At 37.2% G+C, this 26,205-nt stretch overlaps 1 protein-coding gene across 7 annotated transcripts in view; it reads right to left on the reverse strand.

Annotated features, from left to right (window-relative positions):
• The window catches only part of INPP4B (inositol polyphosphate-4-phosphatase type II B), a 366,554-nt gene that overhangs the window by 118,275 nt on the left and 222,074 nt on the right, over positions 1-26,205 (reverse strand). For all 7 annotated transcript variants that reach the window (XM_032687037.1, XM_032687036.1, XM_032687038.1 and 4 more), the window contains one exon: positions 2,304-2,354. In XM_032687037.1, the coding sequence (XP_032542928.1) occupies positions 2,304-2,354 (51 nt within the window). The remainder of the gene's footprint in view (positions 1-2,303; positions 2,355-26,205) is intronic.

The following is a 26,205-nucleotide window of genomic DNA, read 5'->3' on the forward strand; positions in this document are numbered from 1 at the left end:
TTGGAATGGCAAAGTAAAATTCCAGGCTAAATTATATACATTTTTGGATATATAAATTAAAGAAGAATCAAGTCACTCTGAGTCAACACGGGCTGCACGCAGAGCACAACTTTCCCCTTCAGGGAAAAAGAGAAAAGAAACTGTTGCTGCTGAGAAGTGTAGTGAAAAAACCCATCAGCCTGCTTTCCTTTGGGAAAGCCAGCTGGATACTGAGTGTTGGAATGTGAACAACAAAACTCTACACTAAGATTGGCCTTCTTCTGTATAAAATGTACAGTCCAGATCCCAATTCTGAAATTAGGTAGGCACCAACACTGGTCTCCACTTTGGTAAACTAAACTATCAGTTATGGCTTGTTCCTATCAACAACACAGGCTTAGATTTCCTACTCTTTTATTGACAATTAAAGTAGCAAAGGAAAAAAACCATAAGTTGAGAGTCTAAGGAAGGCTGGGAAAACAGTGGATTTGGAATATGAGCTAAGGAAGAAAAAAAGCCCCATAGGATATATAAAGACAATTAGTGCAGCCATAGCAGCAAAGATCACAGTTAGTTTTCACTGCCAAAATGAAATGTCCTTTTACAAGAAAGCCATCCCGGAGCAACACATGGTGATGCACAGCCTTGCTAAAGTGAACACACAGATAGTTCTGTCTTCCTTTAGATCAGTCAACATGATGGTGTTTCTTCACTAAAGCTCTGTGGTCACACGGCCAGCTCAGATTATTTATCTTCTTACAAGAACATATCCTTCTTAGTACAGTAAGAACACATCCCCCAGCACGGTATCTATATAGCAGCCTTTATTCTGGCATTTCATGACATTTGAGTGCTTGTATTTGAAACCTGACCATTTGGAAAGGGGGAGAGGGATATTTGGAATGAAACCGATATAAGGTTGGGTCACCTGGGGTTTCTTTCTGCAGCACAACAGAACTATAAATCCATTTAAGGATCCTAAGTCAGAGTCCTCATGCGATCAGGGCCAAGAACACTGCTCTCTTAAACAATCCAAGAGCTTTGGATTGTACCCACTAACCATCTCTGAGTGCCATATCTAGTTCTCCAGGGTCATGAAATTAAACATGAATAATTTTATGGGCTTAAAACTGTCTACTTAATTGTCTGCTTCATACTTTTATGTTTATTTAGAATAAAATTTTCTTTGCCTGACAACACAAGAGGTATTTGCAAAATCAAATAAAATTTTAAGTTATCCCATGACCCAAATGAAAAGAGTTATGCTAATGTTCAAGGGTTGTAATCTCAAACAATACTGGAGAAAACTTTTTCCATACTGATTTAGATGCAAATAATCTACTCTGGGGTCTGAACTGGCAGTCTACAAACTGGACATGTGACATGGAGAGGCTTGAAAAGTAGGCTTTGAACAGAATTGCTGCTGTAATGCTAATTGCAGAGTAATGTTCCTCTGTAATTTTGCTAGTGTTGTACTTACAATTATAAATCTTGAGATAGGTGACTCAAGTAGTTTGATGAATAATCTCAGCTAGCCAAAGAGAAAAGTCTCTAGAATAGCTATATGAGAAGTTGAAAGACACTGATTACTTCGCTACGGTTGAACTTGCTGCCAAGCTACAGATTTTTCCAACACTAGCTGAAGTCTTGAAAACTATGCCAAGGAATCACTGAAAAGGCAGAAAAGTCAATACCTTAGGTTAAAAATTTTAAAAATCCAGTTATTTTACATTTTTCCAGACATAGACCTAATACTGCACCAGGTGGTTTTTGGTCTTTTAGACAGCTCCATCAGGACCAACATTTTTCACCCCGTGAGGTGAGCATATTATCTGGGAGGTTTTCGCCTTCTCAGACCCAGAAATGACATCCCAATACCTTTGTCAGAAGTTCTACACATCTGCACAGAAAAATAAGTCCTCTATATATCACCAGTGCAATTTCTTAAAAGGCAAACCAAAGGCAACTACTACTGCAGAACATTTACACTGCACACACCAGTGTGTGCAGGCTCACTGAGGCAATGCCATTCCAAGTTCTCAATCTCATCCAGACTGCTTGCATGGCAGTAGTGGGAAGTTTAGATAGTTGTGCTTGCCTCAGGATAACTGCAGTTGAAAAGGATTCTCGAAAAAGATGTGAATGGGATCACATCAATCACTGAGACCATCATTCCTGCCTCAATTGTTTTATTTATTTAACCCAACTTCTGCTATTAAAAAAGCTTGTCAGCTTCTGTTTAGCAATGGATGTCTGTGTCTGCTGATGAAGTAAAGAGAAAATAAAAAAAAATAAAAAATTAATTAATCAAAGTAATTGCTTACCCCAACATCTGCTCTTGGTTCCTTGTGATCAGGTAGGACACTGGTGCGGACCTGAGGGGTAGGGGGGAAAAGCAAACAAAATATTACTTTTCTGTTGTTACATTCCAATAAGAATGTGAGAAGTGTTTATGCATTTCTTTCCTCATACTTATGACGTTTTGGAGATAAATTTAAATGGAGATATATATGCATATATAATTTAATAACAATTACTTTAATTGAAATAATTTAAGCACAATATCTGCTGGCTCCTGTGGGGAAAGTCTCTCACCACTACCCATTTATCATTCTGAACTTTCCTGATTCTCTAAAGGGAGAAAGGCTGTGCTCAGTAGTTCCTTTCCTAAAATCAGACTCTTGGGCTCTAACCTGAATGACAGAATTCTTCATCTAGAGGCATTTTCTGGAGGCAAACTTTTCAACCACAAGTGAAAGAACACAGTACATTAAAAAGTATTTTCTCCAGATAAATACTTGCCTTTGCCAGCTGATCTGCAGCAGAAATCCTGACCCCACTCTCACTCAATGTATGGCCCTGCTTCCTCCTCCCACTTGCTGAGCATCTCTGAACTGACAGATGTTTGTAGGCATTCACAGAAGAAAAGTCTCTGAATTCTCCCCTCCACAGGACCTGCAGTTTTCCTTGTATTTTCTACAAAGTGGAGCTGCTGTTGTACACAACTAATTCCATTTCACATGAACAAGTATGGGACAATATGGGACTTACTTCTGTATTTCCCAAAATACAGTACAGGTTGAGGAGAGAGGGGGGTGTGTCTTTAGTGTCTATATAATTTCATTGTTTAGCAGTGGTTAAGAACAGAGAACTGATTAAACAGCAAAAAAATAGATAGAAAAAGTATAAGAAAACCTCTGCAACAGACCTCTAACATGGCCTGCCTGAGTCAAACAGCCCATTGGCATAACTTGCTGGTAAAAGCAACACACAAGGGAGAATGTACTGAGCATCCACATCTGTTTGATTACCTAGCCTAAAAAACACATATTCATTTACAGCACAGTCCCACAGGGGCAAATTTTTGGGTTGATTTCCAAGTAAAAGTCAAACTCATTTTGCAAATCCCTCAGTAAAAGACTAATTTTGTCCATGCCCCAAAAATATGTCCCTCAATTCTTCTATTCTAGGTGCAAACTACTACACAAAAAGAAACCTTTCTTTAAAACCAAGATAATTTTAATTGTCTGGGTTTTGTTCTAAATACATGTTGTTAGAAAGCACCAATCAAAAGTCTAACACAACACTTGACAATGTAGAACCATGGCTTTTCTCAGTCAGCTCTTATCCCTGATTCCCTCCACTGAGAATTTTTTTCCCACAAAAGCCTGAAGATAGTAAAAAAAAAAAGGCTATAATTAGTTTAATGAGGGCCAGCATACTTTAGAAATCTGTGGGAGTCCTCATTTGGATGCAATTTAACATTTAAATTTTCCCCAATAACATAACATCAGCAACTCCAAGGCATCTGGCTTTCCACAGAAAATGAGTACAAAATTTTCAAGGCAACGTTTGTATCTAAAATTTACCTTTAAATGCTTCAATTCACAAGTTAAAATAAGTGCTGATATTTCCTTGCTGGTGATGCATATCTTACCCTTTGGAGCTGGGTAAATAACTTAGTCCAGATTTGCTTCTTACAAGAAAGATACAGTATGAATGCCAGGCCAAAAATGCTAAAAAGCTGTTCCATGTGCCAGCCTTGAACAGGTAACACCTGGCCCAGTATGCAAGGGTGGTATTTTAATTTTCTAATTATTATGGATATTTATTCAAGAAACACAAACAAATAATTTAAGAATGAACCTTCCTCTTCATCTCTGACTTATAGGAGATATATTTGTAACCCAGCAGCAGTTTAGCAAGTATTTTAAAATGTGTACATGTTTTTGCATGATACTAAGGTGTGCTTTGCAGCAAGAGAAAGCTCAAGTATCTTTTATGCTTACTGAAATCAATGGATTAAATCAATATAACACACATTTAGAATAATAGAATATTCATTCCTTCTTTTGCCGGATGAAGTCTCAATTCAGGAGAACATATTTCTATTTTTCTGACCCAGCAGAGAATTGGAAAGGGATGTCAACACCTGACTAACCTACAGCCTTCCATATAACAAAAATTTATTGCTTAATTCCAAATGAAGTTAAAATATGGAAACAATTTCTGTTGGTTTTTTGAATAGTTTTTGGTTTGGCTATGTTTGTTTGTTTTCATCTGGTTTTAACCACTTTATAACCAGTAGTTGTACAGCCAAATGTAACACTGTGGTGTTTGGTGGGACTGACATTAGACTGCACCTCATTTCTCTCTGATATACATTTCTTTTTAAAGGAAATTGGGTATCTTGATCCAGGTGTGTGTGCAAATACATATAACTTTAGAAATAGTTTTATTATTTAATATTTATTAAAAAGAGAAGTCACATATGTGTATGTCTATACATACATGGGAGCTATAGTCTGATCCCTTTAATGTCTATTGATTGAGTTCCCAAACAAACTCTCCTAATACTGCAATTATCAGGGTCCCATTATGACCCTGCACACATAGGTGTTCACATAGGCCCAAGCAAACCTCACTACAAACACAATCAGACAGTTTGTAACCAATTATAAAACATAAGAAACAACTCAGTTCTAGTCCCAACCCACAAAATGAAAGAGGAAAAAAAGGAGAGAAATACAAAGGATCTGAAAGACCAAATATCCTCCCAGTGCAGACTATGCTGAATTGGAAGGGATCCACAAGGATCATCGAATCCAACTCTCAGCCCTGTACAGGACCATCCCCAAGAGTCACACCATGTGACCCTACTTTTTAAAACCTCCTCATAAACCAGCTTTTCCCTAATGGTACCAATAGTATTCTAGAACAACTACAATATATACATGCAAACAAAAAGTCAGATTTTAAGTAGCCACTACTCCATTAGAATTTCAGTTTTCTCATTAGTTATTCTAGATTTTCCTGAGAAAAATGCTAACCTCTCGATGGTGAGTTTATTCACAATGGGGGTAAGACCACAATTCACTGCAGTAGCACACACTACAGCTTTACTCTTCCAGACAAGAGATGTATAAAGAGATCAAAAAGGTATCCAAGAAAGACACCTTGTAATCTAAGCTAAATGCAAAATGTTTTGGGCAAGTGTTCATTCCAGTGATTCTGTTTGTCAATAACACAGTTATCTTGTATACATCACAGCTGCCTGTACCAGGAAGAACACCAGTGAACTACAGTGAATATCATGATACATTTAATTTTATTCAAATGTCATACAGAACAATGAGTAGCAATGAGTAGCTTTCCTTATACTTTCTAGTACGTTTATCACAGACATATCTGTCCAATCCCTCTAGGCATAAATGCTAAATTCAGCTTTAATTAGCTGTCCTTTAGTATAAGGCAGTTTCATGTGATTAAAAAGAGCATTTCTGTTTCAGTCATTTGTGGCAGTCTGGGCCACATCCACACACACCGTCAAAGTTCAGCAAATTGAACCATTATCATTACTGAATCTTTTGTGCCTGCCCTTAATTAAGGCCTTTGAATTTCAGTTTATGATTAAAGGCCATGTTCGGCTGGCACTCATGTTTTGCAAACAAATAATGCTAGATCCTTTTCTTAGTTACTCTAGATTTTACTCCATCAAATCAACAGTGGCTTCCAATAATTCCCAGTACTCACTGCTGTTAGCTGCTTAAACGCACTGCTCTGTCATCACCTCTGTTGTTACATGACAACTAAGTACAAACCACATCAGGCAAGGCATAGGATAAAAGAGACTACTGAAAGTAGTTACTGGAACATTGACTTATGCTCTTTCAATACAGTACCTTCCAGGAAAGCATTCACAGCTTCAGTATAACTCTGGCAGTCATGTAGGAACGCAACATGCAAAGACACATTTACCTGGCTGTGCTCTGGGACCATGACCATCTGCATCTTTCTTTCCCCACAGGGAAAAAGGACTCTGATCTCTGCTAACACAGCCACCACAACTCCACAGACAGCTGCCATGGACAGTCAGCCCCATCCTCACCACCACTGCCTGCCTGCCAGGCAGCACCACCCATCAGAGTCAGGGAGAAACTACATTTCTTGGCACTTTTAAGTCTGAGAAGTTGTAGCTTCACGTATATCTGTTGGACAAGCTGAAAATGCTGAAATTGCTGCTGGGTTCTGCAACAACATCGGTCAGCTTTTATAGGATAGGATCCGTTCCAGTGCAGGTAGCAAATTAATTTTTAAAAGAAAATATTGTACATTCACCAGCTATTTATTTTCATCATATAGATTAACAATTTGCTAAGTAGTTCAATCAACATCTCGTAGTCAGCAAAGTAAAACACTTCCATCAATACTTTGTTGGATATGTGCTTATTGGATGGAGGACAATGCCAATACAGTAATTTTCCAACCTTTAGTGCATAATTATTTCTAAGAGTCCATATAAAGCAAAAGAGAAAATCTTTTCCCCATAGGCACGTAAGCAGTACTGCAGAGTTTACAGTTCCAGTGGAAAAGTTACTGTGCAGAGACACTACACAAATGTTAAAACTGCGTTAAAGATGAAACAAATAAAGGGAAGATAAGCTATAGCAACTTATTGCAATGCTTTTGCAGCGCTACAATACACATTATTATTATCTATTGTTTAAATTCCAAATAAAAATTATAAAATATCATATGCGTACATTTCTCTATTATAGACAGTACTGAATGCATAAGGAAAATAATACTTGCTGTGTACCAACTCCACAGTTTCATGTGTTTATTTATCTGAAAAGGTCAAACAGAAGGACAGGTCTATCTGTGTATGACTGGATACTTTTTAAAGGCAGTGTTTGATTGTAACTCTCTTGCAGTGTGGAATCAGAATCTTTCACTCGTGCAGAATTCACACTATGTATATGAGCTCCAGGCACCCTTTTCAAGACTTAATATGAGGATAATAGAAAACACATACTTCTCAGTCTCTAGGAATCAGCATAAACTGCTTGTTATGCAGACTTCTCTACAGCTGAATATCTTTTTCTGTGTAGGTTGCACCTTTCTATGCTTTCTAGAGAAGAGTAATAACACATGGCAGAAGAGAAGCATTACAAGATCCCCCCGAGCAAAGAGTGAGGTTAACAGAATTTAACAGCTTATGTAGGTGCATAACTAGGTGTATGAACAATGAGCAGAAAAGCATAAAAGTCTTCAATATTTGATTACAAATACAGTCTTGTTTATTTTTACAGTTTGGGCATTTGATCAGAACTGCCTTAAAAAAACATCCACAGTTCAAAAAGAACACATTACTTAGGAAATCCCTGTGTACTGAGTGCACCGGTAATACCAACATAAAATACAGCAACAAAAACCATACCAACTCTGCAACATCCACATGGGAGCTGGAACAGACCAACTGACAGAAAAGATCTACACATTAAGAGCGCTTTGGGGCATGCTACAGAGAGTCAGATCTGACCCAGTAAGACTACTTAACTCAGTCTAATTGCCAGCCATACCAGAGCTGTACCACTTTGCACTGTGCCTCTGTGGGAAAAACCACCAACTGTATCCATACAACAGCTCAGTGTAGTTCCCATTACAAGAAAAGGGTTCCAGCTTGGGTCCAGGGCCCAACTCAGCATGGCTCACATCTTCAGCTGCTGACAGTCTGAAAACTATCAAACACAGCTAAGAACTGCCTGTACAGGTGATGTGCTAGGAGGAAAAAAGGCAGCTCCCATTAATGGTCTTTCCCCCCAAAGCACTAAGATCACACACCCAACTTCTTCCTCAGCATGCTCCAAACCTTAAAATAACAAAGCTGAAAAGCACACATTTGGAAAAAAGTTGTAACAACCCCCTCATATTGGGGTCTGTTCTCTTCCATAGCTATTCAAACAATAACTAACTAACTCATGATGGTAAAGTCCTAAGTTTGATTTGTCTCTTGATGTCACTGGAAATAAGAAAAAGCTGTCAACTTTATCCATGCAAAGCTAAGTCATCCTTAATATGTTTTCAGTGTACACAATGAAAAAATGAAAGAAAGAAACTGTTTATTTACCTTGTTAACATAGCACACAGCATGAGCACTGGATTCAATTTTTTTAACCTATTTGAAACAGCTTTTTATTTTCTACAGAGAAAGATCTGTCAGCTGTAAGGTTATATGAGAGATTAAAAATGACAGAGAATAATGGTCTTTATAAATTAGAGATAATTAACATTTGAGTCTTAGCATCATTAAAAATAGATGTTCTTCTGCTACCAGTAATTAATTTGCTCTTTATTGAAACTTGGGGTACAGATACTCTGCCAATATCAGTTGCTGCAGAACACTGCTTTTCAGGGAGAGGGAAAAGCCATGTATTGCTGCACCCAGTAAAGCCTGAGCTAAGAGTCAATGCAGACCTGTGCTGCAAAACATCCTTGTTTTGCATGGTGAGCTCACCATCACTCCCCTCCTGAGCGGTTCCGAGCAAAACGCGACCTTTGCACTGTGCTTTCAGTGCACAACTTGCACCCAGGAAGAAACATCTACAAGTGATGGCTCGAGCACTGCAGGGATCTGAAACACCACCAGTTCTTAGCTGCAGTGACAGGGAAGTGCCACAGCACTCACCTGCTCCAAACCCCCCCTGGGGATAAGTGCTGGCTGACAGAGAGCATCACGTTGCTGTTTGGTTGGATGCTTATTAGTCAGCTGCTTTTTTCAAGCAGTCGAATTTTTGCAATCGATGACCACTACCAGCAAACTAATGGAAGTGCAGGCTTTTTCCTCAATCTCTTGGGTTTTTTGAACAAAGCCCAATCATGTGAAGCAGTTTTCTAAAGTCTAAATAGGTGTTGAATATTCTAGGCATTTCCTCAGTTACAATTCTAATAAAATATAATACAACAACCTGTTTGAAGTCCATAGCCATTACAATCAGCCGGCAAGCCCTTCCCTTCCCCATCATAATTCCAGGAATGACCCCCTTAAAGTCTGTTTCATACTGGGAACAATCTGCAAAATTTGAAAAGTAAAAATCCCCTTCAAAGTGCTCCTGATGCCTGCTCTTCCTTGCTTTCTTGCACTGCAAATTCACAGAAGGCAAATTCTGGCTTCTGTCAGCAAGCTACTGATGCAGCATTCCTAAGCTCTTTTGGCTATTCATTTACAAGGGCCAGCCAACGGGGAGTTGTTACTTGCTCAAATCCAAATACCTCAGGCTGGTTATTGCAATTCCACTACCCAAAAAGCACTGAGACTGACTCCACAATCCCAAAAGAGCAGCAGTTAACTGCAGCCAAGGAAATCCAGATGTTCTGACAAATTATATCCCAAAGAATACTCACCCCAGAATGATTAAGAAGATACGTCCTAGGAATATACAGAGGCTTTTTTATCACACTTTTTCACCCCCCTCCCCCTACATCTGGCTGTGCATATTGCTTCTGCAGAATGTGACTATCTGGCAACCTCTCAGTCTGTCTGTCTGAGTGTCTTGCTCCCCTGACGCAGCAGACTCTAACCCAAGCGTTCAAGCAGGAATTTCAAGGAAAAAAATGCCTTTCTAGAATGCAAGATTTCAGCACTGCTCACAGGGCCTGAGGCAGCTGGGTAAAAAAAAGAGGAAAAAAAGTATCTCGTTTCCATATGAGTATCTGAGAACCTGTGCCAAAAAACCATGCTAGAGAAGCCAAGGAGAAAACTTTAACTACTTATTTCAGGGGAGACTTGAGAGGATAGAAGCCAAGGGTGGTGAAAAGCACATCCAGTTGTCTGATGCACAGCCAGTCAACTCAGTCTCACTTCAGCACATGACGCACAACATGAATTAAGGCAAATATTGCTGGACTGATCAGATGAGCTCAACAGCAATATAAAATTTCTAGAACATGATCTTCTACGTCAAAACTTCAGTAAAATTTGCACTTGGACTCTGAATGTCTTGACAAAATAAATTGAAATCCTTTTTTTCCTTTACTGAATAAAGTCTTTTCTTGAGTATGCTAAAATCTGCATTCCATAACTTGTATCTATTGCCATAAAAAGCACATAAAAATCTTACTATAAATTAAACTTAACACCATTTCCACTGATGAGCCAGTTACTTACAAGAAATAGGATTTATATTTGCATCTTGTAGAGGTATTTCCAACACTCCCAGTTCCTCAACAGATTGCAACATCTACTCAAATGGCAAAAGGTTATGCAGGTATTAAACATAGAAAAAAAGATCTTGCTGCCTTAAACAAGTCCAGACCTTTCAATACTCTGCACACAATATCCCTGTCTTCTGACTCATGGGAGGAGTTGAAAAGGAGAACTCGGAATTTAAAATGTGACTGGAGCAGTCGTATCTCCACTACACACCCCTCCAAAGTTCCCTCTAGAAGCTGGTATTATCCCTCTGTCAACACCTGAATGCACTGCCAGCTGGGGGCCTAAATTCAATATTTTGAATGAGTTACTTTTTTGTGAGGTACTGAACTAACCAAATATCAGCTCCCACAGAAGCAAAAAGTCATCGTAACATTACAAAAAAAAAAAAAAAAAGAGTTGAAGATTTTATATCCCCTGTCACCTGTTTTTAGGTAACTTCTTAACGTAAGTTTTTAAATTTTAAAATGAGCATTTTAGAGCAATTATGCTCAGCGAGTCAGTCTCGACCTTCTTCATTTCCCACTGGGTGTCTCCCATGGGGAATTCCAGCAGTGGATTTTTCCCTGCAGTTACTGCTACATGCAGCTGCAGCACTGGCATCACCAGAAAGAACTTTTGTGAAGACTTAAAATTATTAACATCAATTCCCTACAGTTCTGTGCCATGTTTACAAGCAGGGCCATCCATGTGGATATTGGACATCAGTGAGATGTTGACAGATGCAGAGAAAGCCGCATATGAAAGAATATGAGCAGAGTACACGTTTTCTGACTAACCCCACTCCACTCAAAAGCAGTCATAAAAGTTTGAAAAACAACCAAGAGTCTGATATTTTCAATAAAAAGAACTATTGGCAACACAGGACTGTAAAAACCTTCAGGTCATTTGTTTTAGTATTTTACTGTCACAGACACCACATAATAAAACTCCCCCTATTTTTGAACTACACCTTGAAATTATTTTAATTTCTTCTCCCTCCCTTCTGACTGGAAGGTCATTCAAAAAAATGATTGCAATAATAGTTCAGAGTAATTTTCTAATTTGTTGCCCAGCATTATTCATGGGGAGTTTATACTCATTTGCTCTTCTGCCAACATGGTCTTTTAGCTAAGTAATTATTTTCTGTTCCTCAGACTGGTCTCCTGATGTATTAATAAGAAAGGAATCATATGCCATCTCGTACTTCATTTTGTTAGGATAATAAGCCAAGGTTTTCCAATACACTGTCAGACAATAAGCTCTCCATTCCCCAGATCATGCTACGTGTTCCAGTCCTTTTCATCTTTCTTGAACACAAATGATTCAATTACTGACAGTTTTCCAGAAAAGGTCTAACTTGTATATATGGAACGGAGCTCACTGGATTCGTCTGGGAATCAATCCTGTTTGCCTCTCTCCACTGCATTGGATCTGCTGCTCAGTCACATTTTGAACAACCAATTTACCTGTGTTGTCCTTCACACAATTTGTTTCTGATGCATGAAGTCTTTGCTCATCCAAAAAGTTCGCGTTAGTAGAAAAACACAAGGTCATGCACTTTGAGACTACTGTATTTCATCCTATTTCTATTATTCCTGAAAGAGTGCCTTGAAGCAGTTCCATGGGTAAAGAATTGCATCACCTTTTCCCTTTGGAGAACTAAGGGAACTTTCTGCACACAACAAATTTTTCTCTAATATGTGGAAGCTGAAGGACTCTCACATAAACGTCCAGAAAAGCAAGGAAAACAATATTCATCAATAAGGACTTTTTTTTTGTACTTATGACAGTTTGTGATGATGTTTAAAAATAGTTGAGGTTAAAGTCTGGTGGTGTTATTACCTAATGGATGGTAATTCACATATATTTCGGGCAACTATGGGTAAAATTGCTCTTCAGATTTACTGAAGTAGAAGGCATAAATATAGGTTAGACAGATGAGAGGGAGCACATAAATTTTTGGGGGGCTTGCTACGAGCTCTATTTGCTTTGCCTTAGTAGACAGGATCTATCTATTAATAAAAGTGCATTTTAACAAGCTTATAGCTGTACTTCCATAGATAATGGCCCTTCCAAGCTGTAGAACTGCAGTACTGTCATGAGAATTACTATTGTGTCCAGGGTTCCCACGTGTTTCATCCATATTGCTAACAACCCACACTTGAGGGGAGCAAGGAATTTTCTCACAAAAACCTCCAGAAGACGCTGGGAAAAGAAATCTCCCCAACTATCCAAATATAAACATTTCCAAAATTGCCTACAAAGAAAATATGTACAAATTCATTTTTTCATTTGACAAGGCATTTTGTTCTTGGACTAAAACAGTTAAACCTGCATAACTGGAATTAAATTCTTAAGTATGTAAATGCTAAAACAAATAACCTCCTGATCAGCCATCTTTAAGCAAACAGACAGTCTTTGATAGTGCTCTGCCCTTTGTACAACCTCCCTCTCTTCTGACATGAGAAACTGAAAGGGGGTTTATTTATTTATTTATTGAATAAATTCATTGTTGGCTTTAGAAGTGGTTTCAAGACAAACATGCCATCTCCCTCACAACTTAAATTAGTTTCTGCTTTAAAGGAAGAAGCAGGTATCACTGGAAGCAGGTATCACTGTGTAGCAACCTAACAGCTTTGTACCTAACAAGAGAAGGTAAAAAAGCAGATATCACACAGCTCCTTTGGTCTCTCTTGTAACAGGGACAGGTTTATATTAAGAGCATTTCATTTTTCTATCACTGATATCATATTCACAGTCACTTCCACATAAAATGCACGATTTTGCTCTCAAAACCACTTTACAGGAAGATTGCTTTTCCTCACCTGAGTATGTGTCACTGTGCCTAATTGCCATATGAAGATAAACCCTTTTTCAGCCCCTACATTGTCAATCTTAATTTTTTTAAGCATAACTGCAATCTGCAAGGCATGGTAATCCTTGTCTCTAAGCATGATAAAGCTCTTGCAGAGATGTTACTTAAAACCAAATAAGCTATGAGCACCCTACTTTCAGACTGATAAGTAGGCTCAGGAAAGCTGATAGTCATGGCTGCCTGTGCTAAGTAATTAAATTCTGATTCTTACTCACAGCTTGTGCATCATAAAGACATCAGGTATTTATTTCTAAGTAATTATTTTCTTCTTTCAGAATTTATATTCGGATCATGCTAAAAGAGCCTCAGGTTCAGAATAAACATCAAGTATATTTAAATATTTTCACTACTCAGACAAAATAAAATAGACTAACTTTTCTCTAAAACTGAAAAGTGGTAATTTTCTGGGATTGTTTCAATGATGCTCTAGCCGCAAATAAGCAGAACATATTAGGAACGGTATTCTCAGCAAAGATGTTCAGGTCTAAAATTTGGCTATGCTTCTATTTCCAGAAGTCACTTATAAATTCTTTCTTGCTTTTATCTTGCATCTTCTTATTTGGAAAATCAGCAGGATAATGTTTTCTGGGAAAGATATTATCTGTTATTAGACAAGCTGATAAAAGATGAAAACACACACTTTTCTTAGCACATGAAGTCTCCTTCGGGAACTCAAGAAAGCTTGTGCTCCTGAAAAATTGCACATTTTCTCCATCATATTTGCTTGTCTAACAAAAGACTACCTACTCCTATGGACCCTTAGATCACCCCCAAAATGCTGTAAGTTATGACAGAAAACAGACACAGCCCTCTGTGGTTTTCTCTGATGTTTCAAAGCCAAGCCATCTCCATTCCAGCCCACCGGACATATTTTCTGTAAAATATCCAAATGTCAGCCACAACACCACAGCTTCTTAAATTAAGGTGCCACAACCAGTTGACAGGAAAGTTACAGCGCAAACTTTGGTAACATCTTTCCCCCCTCTCTCATATTTTACATACTTCTTTTTCACTTCTGATGCATGGGATAATTTTTCACCATCGCATCCTTTGTTGCTGCCAGCAGTGCTCTGCTGTGATGACGGTGCTTGCTGACTCACCATTCACTTCCTCAGCAAGTGACATGAAATACTATTGGCTGCAGAGATTTAAAGTCAGTATTGTATCTCAGGATACATACAAATTGACACCAGGAATGGGAACAGAAAATTTTAAATAGGCAAGTATTTCAATGTCACTGAACAGAAACTCCACTTTTAAAAAATACTTTGTCAGTAAACAGCCTCAGCTAGAACCACAGCTCCTAAAAAGTCAAATTGGTTTGGGGAAACATATGATATTCTTTATGATTTGAGTCCAGGTCTAGATAAATCAGCTTCCGGAAGATACTTGCTTTTTAAATCATTAACAATTCTCAGAGAGATCAAAATTAATATTAGAAAACATTTAGAAAATGAGCCTATCCTAAGAGTAGGGGGTAAATAAATCACATGCACATTTTAGCAGGAAATGCTTTATGCCATGCAGATTAGATGACACAGAATTGACTTCTCTCTAAAAAAGTCCAAGGAACAGATACATCTTGCCATAGATGATGTAAACTTGCATAACTTTTAATAGGTCACTACAGATACTGCAAGATCTTGAGAAGGGACTTTTGAAAACAGGTAGAAGATTCCATACTGCACATAGTCTATACTTCCAAAAATGTGTTGGTAGACTTATGTATCATAAGGCTGTATGTCATAAGCTGTATACATCATAATTCATGCAGGTATAGAGTAGCCTCACTCCTTCCACACTCAGCAGAATCTTCTTCCCTGACACAGGGAAAAATTATTTATAAAAGAAAAGCATTTTAATACATGATGAAGTACATGAATGGTAGTTTACATGTGAAAATATGGTAATCTCTTCAGCCTCAGGACAGGTTGTGATGTAGTGCCCTGAACTGCAGAGCATCCTATATGCTGACAGGATAGTGGTTGTTCTAGAAAATTAATGTTTAGAGGCTTCCCCTTCCACAACTTGTATCCAAAAAGGAAAAAGATATATGCAACAAAGAAAAGGTTATAAGTGAAATAGTGTTGTATTCATAGAACATCTTCCAACTCATGCTATAAGTTCTGTATGAATTATTACAGGCCCTCTGCATCCAATGTGACTATTATAGTAGAATCATAGAATCATTAAGGTTGGAAAAGACCTCCAAGAGTAGTTCTCCAAACTCAACCATCTTGCAGGTGGGTCCTTCAAACAAAAATTAGAAGCAAGACAAAGCCCCACTGGATAAAAATGCATGAATTTTTATCTGACTAATTCTAGGAAATATTTCCAGACGTGAACTAATTTAGCATAAACTGCTATCCTTGTGTGCCAAGTTTTCTAATAAGCCCCGTGCAATTTCCAACGTTAAAAAAGCCACATTCAGCAGCTGAACTGTACAATTTGATTCAGAAGCAAACCGCAAAAACAAAACCCCAAAACCTTAAACCAAAACCACCCACAACCCCTCCTCCCCACCCCCACACATTTATGACTTTTATTTCTTATGGTAAAGGTAAGCAGTCAGTATCCTTATCTAGAACAGTAAGTCACATTTGCAAATGACAAACAAAATACAAGAATGTAATGAGATCAACGAATACTGGAGCTATTGGGACAAACTCCCCTTAATGTTTGTAATTGATTCCACCTATGTGTGGAAGAAATGAGAAAAGGATAAAACAGCTGGAAAAAAAGTGGATACATAGAAAATGAAATTCAGAATCAGTCCCATTAGGGTAGTTATAAGACTTGTGTGTCATACTTTCTCTTCTAGCATCAGCTACTTGAAAGGTATATGTACACATGGGACTAGTTCTTTTGTCGTTAAAAATTTAGTCTCACCAAGTGATATGGTATTTTTGAGTAATGCCCCATTTTATTTATTGCTCTCGTGTCAGATAATTTTATTAATTAATAAAATTACTAAGAAAATGACAGAACGAATAGTTAATTCCGTTGTAATATAGGTTGTGTTAAATACTGTATTGATCAGTGGCTTTTTCCCAACAATTCCCAGAACAATGTTTGCACTGAAGACCACTAAGAAATATGGATGTAGGATAGTTAAAATTACCAGATAAACAGGTAACCAAAAGCTGTTAGTATTCCAAAGCAAGGTTCAGGAATATGAGAAATGGGTAATGAGGAGAGGAGAGGAGAGGAGAGGAGAGGAGAGAAAGGTCTTTTTTCAGGAAATCCCTGTATTTCAAAGCATCATTTCAGCAGCTCCCAAAATACCATTGCTATCCCAAATGTAAGCACAGGAGAATTTAAAACACAAATAAGAAAAAAGAAATTTTTCAGTTTTAAAATCAACGTATTAGTCTGAGTGAAAAAGCTTCTTTAATGATAAATGACACTTTAGGTGGGAAGAGAGTATAACTTAACAGGGAAACAGACATTTTATAAAAATCATTTGAAACTTCCTACACAGAAGATTACTACATCTTTCTGAAGACTGAGAAATCTCATTCTCACCTGTATTCCTCAATTTGGTACTTATTTTGCACATCATCACAATTTGTTTGAAACACATACTGAGACTTTTCCCCTCGTCTTAAAACCTCCCATAAAGTAGGTCTAGATTTATCCTCTCCTTCATGCACAGTCCATTTCACAAAAGAAAGAATAAAAAGGGTCAAAATGCTTTTCACTATTTTGAGTAGCAAATAGGAAAATACTTGAAAACTCAATAGGTTAAGAATTTAACTAAAAAAAAAAAACAGCAAAATCAAAATAAGCATTCACCCACATATTTGCTGAAATTTACTACAATTTATTCTATTTGCACATAAACATTAGCACAATTAAAACCCATCTTTATTCAGAGGTACGAGAATGAAAGTGAGCAGTTAAACCAAAGTAATTTATTTATACACCTTCAGTAGACACAGCCTAAAAGAGGTTAATTTCTTTCTTTTGCATTCTGTGATTTCATGAAGTCACTCCGCTCAGTTTTAAGGACTAAAGATTTTGAAATAATAACTACTTTAATACTGTTGCAAGAACCTTAACTCCAACGTTATCAGCATAAACATCATCACAGAGCAGTTAATAAAATGCACTTCATTTAAGTCCATATCTCTAGTTTTTTAAAAGATCAGAGTGGAATAAAACCAACACTAATGATCTTCAGTGGTCACTCCCTGCAAAAACTAAAACACCCTCAAGCTTATTTGAAAATCCACATTTAAAAATAATAGCTGAGCATTCTTTTAAAAGGAAAGCCCACCACTGATTCAAAGCACATGTGAGGCTTCAGCTCAAGATTATGTTTGGATTAACAAAATGTGCACGACAGGTCTGATTTAAAGACTGCAGCTTAAAATTCTCATCCTCCTACACAGAGATCATGGCACAGGAAAGCAGTGAATTATGCACCACTCTACACCATCACCCCACCACAAACCTGTGAGCAATCCACAATTGCATATATGTCTCAAGAGTGACAGTTTAAGGGCACATGAAGGTCCCCCAAAATCCCAAAAATTCTCAAAGCTGCTCTGAGCTAATGGTACTTCCCTCATATATGAGAGAAAAAAACAAGAGCCCTTGAATGAAACCCATGGAGAATGTTTCACAAACACAAGTGACAGAATTCCAGACCTCTGCAGAGACAGGGGAAGCCCAATCATCATGTGAAATAGCAAGCTTAAAATCTAGAATCTTATGGAAATAATGTTCTGATCTACACTCATCTCATAAAAGCCATCTAATATCTATTTAAAACTGAATACCTTTGCTCCCTCCAAAACTCAGAATCTGTGCTACTGGAGTCCATATTGTAATTCCTGGATACCAATACTCTGCTCCCCATGCCCTTTCATTTCTGTCATGATAATTTTTGTTTCTCCCATCACAATTTAATTCAACTGTCTATTTATTTTCCTATATAGCATCTTTGTTCTCAGCACACCGCAATTTCTTCCCATGGTGCCACAGTGAAATGCGCAATTCCTGAAGCAGCTCCTCACTTAATACCTCACTGTTGCTCACAAGAAGACACAGAGAATGGTATTTTCAGCCTCTGTCAGAGAGAATCAATTCAGACTCCATAATACTCAGAAAACTCAGAATACTCTGCTTTTCTTCAAAACTCATATGCCAACTGCAGTGTATTTACTTCCTCAGGTCTTTTTCTCCTGGAAGAGAGAACGATTTCCCTTCCCTCAACAACGAGCTGAATGCAGAGAGCTGCAAGACTCTGCTGAGGGAAGTTGATATTTACATCTCAGCCTTGACAGCACTAGTATGGATCACACATCATAAGCATTTTTCCAGGATTTATGGACTCCCCTGAACAGAAAGGGTTTTTTGCTGGTATGCCAAACTTCAATTCTTTTCCATTTTTCACTACCAAGAACTTAACGCTAAAGTTTGCAGACCTTTTCTTTTCCAATAATAAATCATGAAGTTTTTTAACTGTTGTGTAAAACAAGACTAAAATTTACCACTATTTTTTATATTATAGACATAAAAAGGAAACACATATAAGGAAATCCCTCCATTAAAAAAAAAAAAATTCCCTTTTGTAGTTTTATTTGTAAACACAGTTGATAGAAGCTTTTGGAAAAAAAGGTACTGCTGCTGAAGGACTAGTTTTTGGTGCATGTTTCTTACATGGATTATCCAAGCAACAGAGCCTATTTTACTTCTAACTTCAGTTTTTACTTTAAAATACCAGTAATCCATAACTTATATTCTTACATACACTTAGTTCTTCCAAAGACAATGTGGAGAAGCAGCAGCTGGAAGTGTCAGTGTCACTATTATAATCACCCTTAGTTCTGTGGCCAAAGAACTATTAATCCTTCTGGGTTGCTGTGTGAATTGAAGATCATTTTATAACTATGCACTTCACTTGACAAGAACACTCAAGAGAGCTCCTGCCAGTACTACAGCTACCATCAACAACCAAAAAAAATAAACTGGAGAAAAAACAAAAAGTGAAGTCTGGCAGACTATTTTTTCCCTGCTAAAAAACGGTCTTTAAAATTACAGAGAATTATTCATGTTTTAACCTTTTGTTCATCTACTGTGTTACAGATGCTAAAGATCTCTCAAGGGCAGAGCTACTATTCTTGTTTCATTTCATTTAAGAAATAAGGACACTGTCATCTCAGTAAACTACTCTTTCCAAGAAAGAAAATCTGCAGACTGACTGCCATTTTGTCTTGAAAATATTTCTCTTAAAGATAAGCACCAGTGTCTAATGAATATCATTCAAGGAAACCACACTTCCTGAGCAGAGGCTCAGTTTGTTTCCAGCAGTGCCTCCATATAGAAAAGCAGCAACAAAAGCCACTTCCAGTTACGTACTTCAATTGTATTAACAGCAATATTTTTTCCTCTCACTTTTTTTTCTCCCCTACATTTCCCACATCCTACGCGGATAACAAACAGTTCCAATACATTCTTTATAAATCCTGCTCTGCTGGCAACCGATGAATCATCTGGCAAAATAATTCCTCTCGCGTGCAGGGCACAGATAAAGGTTGCCCTGTGGCTCAGGGCCAGTACAGCACACACACTTGCTCTTGGGACACTAGGAGTCAGCATGGTTACACTGAACCCCTTCTCAGAAAAGGGCTCTACTCCCTCCTGCATATTTTTTTTTTCTTTTTTCAGCAATCAGAAACTGAACTAGGCTTTGTGCTCGACTTAGAGCAGCCTGGTCAGCAAGTTCACGTCACAAAGGAAAGTCTCTGCTTTTCTAAACCGCGTTTGCAGCCTTTTTGTATTAAAGCCTTTGCAAACAGCATCTGCAAAGTTTCAAATTCAAAGTGAGGGAAGTTCACATATATGCCTTTTGGCTTTATTTTAATACTCACCACAGCATGTGGGTAAGTATATTCCCATGTGTTATATACTAGCATTTATAATAGGGTTCCTAGAAATTCTTTCTTGTACAAATATTTATTTTCTGTACTTACACTATATATGTCATTTTCCATGAAAACACACACACACACACACACCAGACCATGCTAAGTGATTGTTCTGTAATCTAGTCCTGACTTTCCTGCTTTTTACTTACAGAGAATAAAACCTGTTCTCTCTGTGCCTGAAAAAAGATTTCTTACAAATGGCTTTGTGCTCCTGCAAATTACAGGAATTCCTGCACAGTAGATCAGGAGAGTCTCACACCCACACTTCAAATTAAAAAAAAAAAATAAAAATAAAAAAATCATCTCCAAGTGTTTGTATATTAAAATAAGCAACAACACCACACTTAAAATAAGTGAAAAAAAGCTGCAGTAAATAATCAAGGTGAAGCCTCCAAGCAGCAAAGTAGGACAACATAAAATATTTCAGCAAAGGTTACTCACAGTAACATTTAAATTAAAGGCAGCTCAGTTAGATAACTAAATGAAATGCCAGCTCAAATCACATTCCTTTTCCTCATACACAGTAATACTCCATGGAACTCCCACCTCAGTATATCTCTTCTGGTAACAAAGGGTTAATAAGCCCAGAAGCTATGGCAAAGCTTTGGACACCAATTTTCTGTGACAGATCCCAGTCCATTTCAGGTAGACAGATGAACTCTAGGCACAAAACCATTAAAAGAAAAAAATCTGTTTCTACTGCCTTTATACCTTTGAGAAAGGAAAAGAAACAGGTTACAGTCCTGTTATTTGGTTTAGCTGTTGAGAAACTGTTTTTTAAATTATAGCACTCTTGCTTCATCCTAGTCAGAACTCTGCATGTAGAAGAGGTGGAGGGAAATCAGTACCTTTCTCTTCTCCCACAGTCCAAGACTGCCAGAGAGACACCAAATTATTTACAGCGAATTTAGCTGCAGAAAAATAAAAACATTCCTCTCCATGACTGATACTTTCACAAGGGACACAAACAGTACCAATTCAGAATTCCTCACTGGTTGATCCAGTCAGAAAGCCACTTTTGGCAGTGCTACGCACACTGCTTTTAGGAAGAGGTGAAAAAAGTATGCCCAACCAAGTGCAAATAAGCTTGTAGCATCAGGATGAAAAAAAAAAATCAATTCTAATGCCATTGGCATCCCGAGGAAGAAAGAGGAAACTTAATTTGTCTACTCAGTTAGACTACAGATCTCTAATGTCAGAGTAGCTATCAGCATTCTCTGAAAGCTGGGATAGCCTTTAACCAAGAACAAAGGGCTCAACCTGAAGCTTTTGAAACATCCCAGACACCACGCAACAACTGCAGGTGGGAACATCCAAACCAAGCAAGGAGTAGTGTATTAAACACTCCAAACAGTTCTAACCTTCTCAGCATTCCTCTACTTAAAACTAAAAACATGAAAAATGGCAGGATTTTGTTAGAGGAGAGAGCTTCCTTGCAACCAAGAATTGTTGGAAAAAAAAAAAGGGTACACTGATGGAAGCAGCCTGGCATTTTTTATAGTATATTCTGTTAAATGAGCAAGTTAACTATATAAGACCCCAGGCTTTTCTCTGTAAAATATCTAGGTATTTCCACCATTTTATTGAGGCAGAAGTTTCTCTTTACCCAGCCACTATATTGGTGCTTGGCATCTTCAGACATTAAGCTTAGTTACCTGACTTACTGATCCTAGCAAAGTATCCAAACATATTTAATCTCATGTAGTGCAGGTAATTTTGTAAAGAAAACAAATCCTCCGCAGAACAGAAATTAAATATTTGTGACTTGTCTGTGATGACATAGTAAGCCTCGGGCAAAAATTAAGAACACAGGTTCTTGTCTCCCATTCCACATACCACAGGATTACTCAGCTTCCTTCCTCTCTTCACAGTTGGGGGCATCCCCCTAACGAACACATTTATCTATTCTAACCACTATACTATTTTAATACTTCTTCAAAGTCCAAGACCTAATTGAAACCATCCCAAAAAAACCAAAAAAAACCCAAAAAAACAAAACACGTGTGCCAGCCATACAATCCAGCTGGGCAGAGCTACATTAAAAGCTAAGTCCTGATGTGCAACTCCCATACCATTTCTCATCCAGCACAAATCTCAAGTGATTTATCTCCTCAGAGGATTTAGAAACACTTAACAAAACACAGTGGGCCTGTCAGAGCTATGAGTATCTTCTTATCCTGAAGAAAAATTTCTGTCCTGACTAAGGACAGAATACAGACTAATATGAAATAATTGAAAGAGCCATGGTTGCTTAACCACCTTTCTTTTATAAATTCAGATCATCTTAATAGACTGAAACCAGTTACATGAACTAGTTTTGCTACTAAGCCAGTATTTTAAGGTGTTTTGTTCTTAATGACAAATTTAAAATTATTTTGGAAAACAAAAATGCTGAAGTAGGATGTGGTGAAAGAAAGTATTATTTTGTACATCCCTTTTTCATTCAGGCTGGACAGTAGTAATTTTTTTAAGGAATAATAATTTTCACTCCCAGTTCAAAATTTTGGGATTTGAAAGCAGGTGTCAAGCCTGGTGGTGTCAATGAAAGTTTTGCACCAGCTGCATACTTCATTTCTGTTCTCCACTAAAAGAAGCAAGAAATACCATGACAACACTTTAAAAGTGAAAAATGTCTTAATTCCTTGTGTTTAACAAGTATCTTTTTGATGTTTGTTTTATGAGGCTTTGGTATATCCATACCAAACTGAGCATCTTAACTCTTAATTTCACTTCCATCTCCCACTTTCCTAAACACAATACCAAGCAATGCAATAGTATCACCACCATTGGAACAAACTGCCACTGCAGTTACTTTACTGCTAAGGCAACACACATGATTTCTGCAATAGTTTCCTCTCTAGAAACACCAGTGTATCAGCATAATTTCTGCTCTAACAATGTCTAAACTGCTAATGGTTATCTTCTTCAAAGTCAGAAAACCAAGGGAATAAGTATAATTTCACATTTAGACATGAAGTAATATCGTCTGTATTTTGAAAATTAACTGTTCAGTTCAAAAGCTTTTTTTATTACTATAGTATGTAAAATTTGTCTACTCATGCTGTGTTTGGTTTTGTTTTCTAGAGGACATGTTGGTTAGTTCCCTGGGTTAAAAACTTCAGAATTTCTAGACCATAACAAAAAGAACAAAATTAAACTGTTCTTTTAATTAACTGTGATACACTTAATCAAAATGGCCCTTTCACCAATACACCTTATGGGAAAATGGATTCAGCCAGATGCTACATGGCAACAATTCTGTAAGGAAAGCACAATTTGAAAAAAATTTATTGTAACAGGGAAAAAGTCAATAAGTGTAATGAAAAAAAATGTGCAGTTTAACAGGTATTTTACAAACGTGAATATAAATACTCCGTGCTCTTTGCAAACTAGATTAACTGCTTAAAACAATTAAGGGCTGCTTCTAGTTGTGTCAATGTGAATTAGATGCAGACCTAGGGCACTGAAGTAACAGCACTGCAAAACCAGGGGCTTCGGGTCTATAAAGAAGAATCTAGTATAAAAAAAATGGAACTTAATTGAAATTAAAGCAAATGGTAAATTCTGATTTTAACAGACAGAAAAAAATGTGGTACTTACATGGTTTAGCAAAATTTTGGAGGAAGAGAAAAATAATTGGATTTTATTGCAATATCCAGTAAATCTAGTTCAGATGAAGTGTACAACACCAAATCACAACATAAAGTAACACAATGAATTGTTGGTCTGTATTTTCAAACCCATCTTACAAGTCTTGTTACTTCAATGCTGCTTCTTCCATGACAAAGATTGTTTCACTAAGCAGGCAAAGGGGAGTACATACTCTGTGGACTAGTGATGAAAATTCAGGAGTCTGTTTTCTTAAGAGATGAGTTTACCTCAGAGTAAAGTTGACCCATTCTTTCCTTTAAATACAAGAGCAGAATCTTTGTGGTTGAGAATTCCAAAACTGCCAATGAGAAATTCTTCACACCAAAAAACTACCTAAAGCTTTTAATCCTTATTTTCTCCGTGGAAAAACAATTACTTGCTAAACAAGAAAAAATGATGCAATGAACTAAGACCCCATAAAAATACATTTTTCCGTAGATAATGAGGTACTTTCTCAGCTTATTAAAAAGTTTGCAGTCACCAAAGTTTAAAATGCTCCTGAGATAAGTGTCTCAAATGTACGTGAACCAAATTCGATCATAATAGTTTTTGTTATTTCAGGAAGACCACTTAAAGTTAAGGTTTCTATCACTTGACTTCCAACAATGAATGCAATTCTGTGTTTTAAAGAAATCTGCATTACTTTCTGACATGTTATTCTAGCTCAGTGCTAACACTAAAGCTGTCCAAAGAATCCAGAACTGGGAAGGGGAAAAAGCTAAAGATTGAGCCACGCTGATATGTAGCAGCATGAAAGGCCACCTCATGGTTTTGTTCAACTCACCTGCTGCCATCTGGAACACACCAAAAGGCCCGAGATCCAAACAGATTTAAAGCTGCAGTCAGAAACACTTTGCAAATAAACTGTGGTAGGTAGTAAAGAAAAATATGGCTACATTGCCCAATGTAAAAAGAAAACAAAAATGAGTGACATGTTTAACATGGAAAGTGTTTAGGAATATATCATCAATATAAATCATCAATTAATATAAAATAATGAACACAGAAGTTAACCCTGTATATTAGACTCTTAAGATTAAAAACATACCTTTAGGTGTCAGAAAGATCTCACAGAAATCAAGCCTCTCAAATGTGCTGAAGAAATAAAAACAAAAAACCACCCACCACTCCAGAACTCAGACTATGATTCAGATTTTGTTAATGCAGTTCTGGATCTTCTTTTTCCACAAGTCCCATCAGTTCACAGCATTTCATACTCTTCAGGGTTGGACTTCAACATCAGTAAGATGACAAGGATAGTGGATGGCCTAGCTAGCATCTTATTATAAGCTGCAACTTATTCTAGACATTTCCAGTAATTTAAGCTTTAGTCATGATTTTGTATCCTCACTGACTGGGTGACTATTAGTGGTGGTTGTCACAATATATACACACATACATATTCTTATTAGAAAAATACATGTATTCATTAAAAGGAGATCAAGCAGACTGATTTCTTATTTTCCTACAATAAGATAACTGCTTGTCTAGACAAAGGAAATGCAGTAGCTCTTATCTTCTGAACTTCAATAAAGTATGTGATATAGTACTTCTTCAAAAACTATTAGTCAGTTGGAAAGGAATTAGAAAGATGAACAGACTGGCTAATCAGGAAATGTAGAGCTGGAACAGTAAGGAGATTTCCTTGAGATTCAGTGGCAGGGTTAATTTTATTTCAGATTTTCACTGAACGTTACAGCAAAAAATTGTAGAAGCTTTGTAATGAAATTTAAAAGTCAGAATCTATAACAAGTAAAACCGCAATGGGATACAGAAAGAATTACACATGGAAGATATGAGTAACAGAAACATAACTGTATTAAGTGCAAGGTGATGCATTCAGTAGTAACAACTAATACTTCCTCTACAAGTCAGAATTACTTTAGTTCAGAAAACACAGTGGTAGAAAGACTTAGGCATATGAGGAATAAGCAGGATGAGTTTGAGCATCAACAACTTTGAAAAAAAAAAACCAAAACAACAAATATGCCTTTCTGACACAACAGAAAGCTATTTCCTGTTTATCAGCAGTACTGTGTACACTTGCCTTCATATTCAAGAAACAGGATTAAGGGTGATGGTAAGAATAGAGAACTAATTTTAGGTAAGAAAACTGAAATAGTTCAAATTTATTTAGCATCAGAAAACAACAGCTAAAAGGAGGTAAGATTATTTTCAATAAATGCAACTGTGCATTAATATAAAGGGAAGGAGAGAGATATTTAAACTGAAGCAATGTTCCTCAGATTTTAAAACTGGGGCTGTTGGAAACTGGAGAAGGGCTATGGGCC

The sequence above is a fragment of the Chiroxiphia lanceolata genome, chromosome 4 (assembly GCF_009829145.1).
Source record: "Chiroxiphia lanceolata isolate bChiLan1 chromosome 4, bChiLan1.pri, whole genome shotgun sequence".
Classification (NCBI taxonomy): Eukaryota; Metazoa; Chordata; class Aves; order Passeriformes; family Pipridae; genus Chiroxiphia; species Chiroxiphia lanceolata.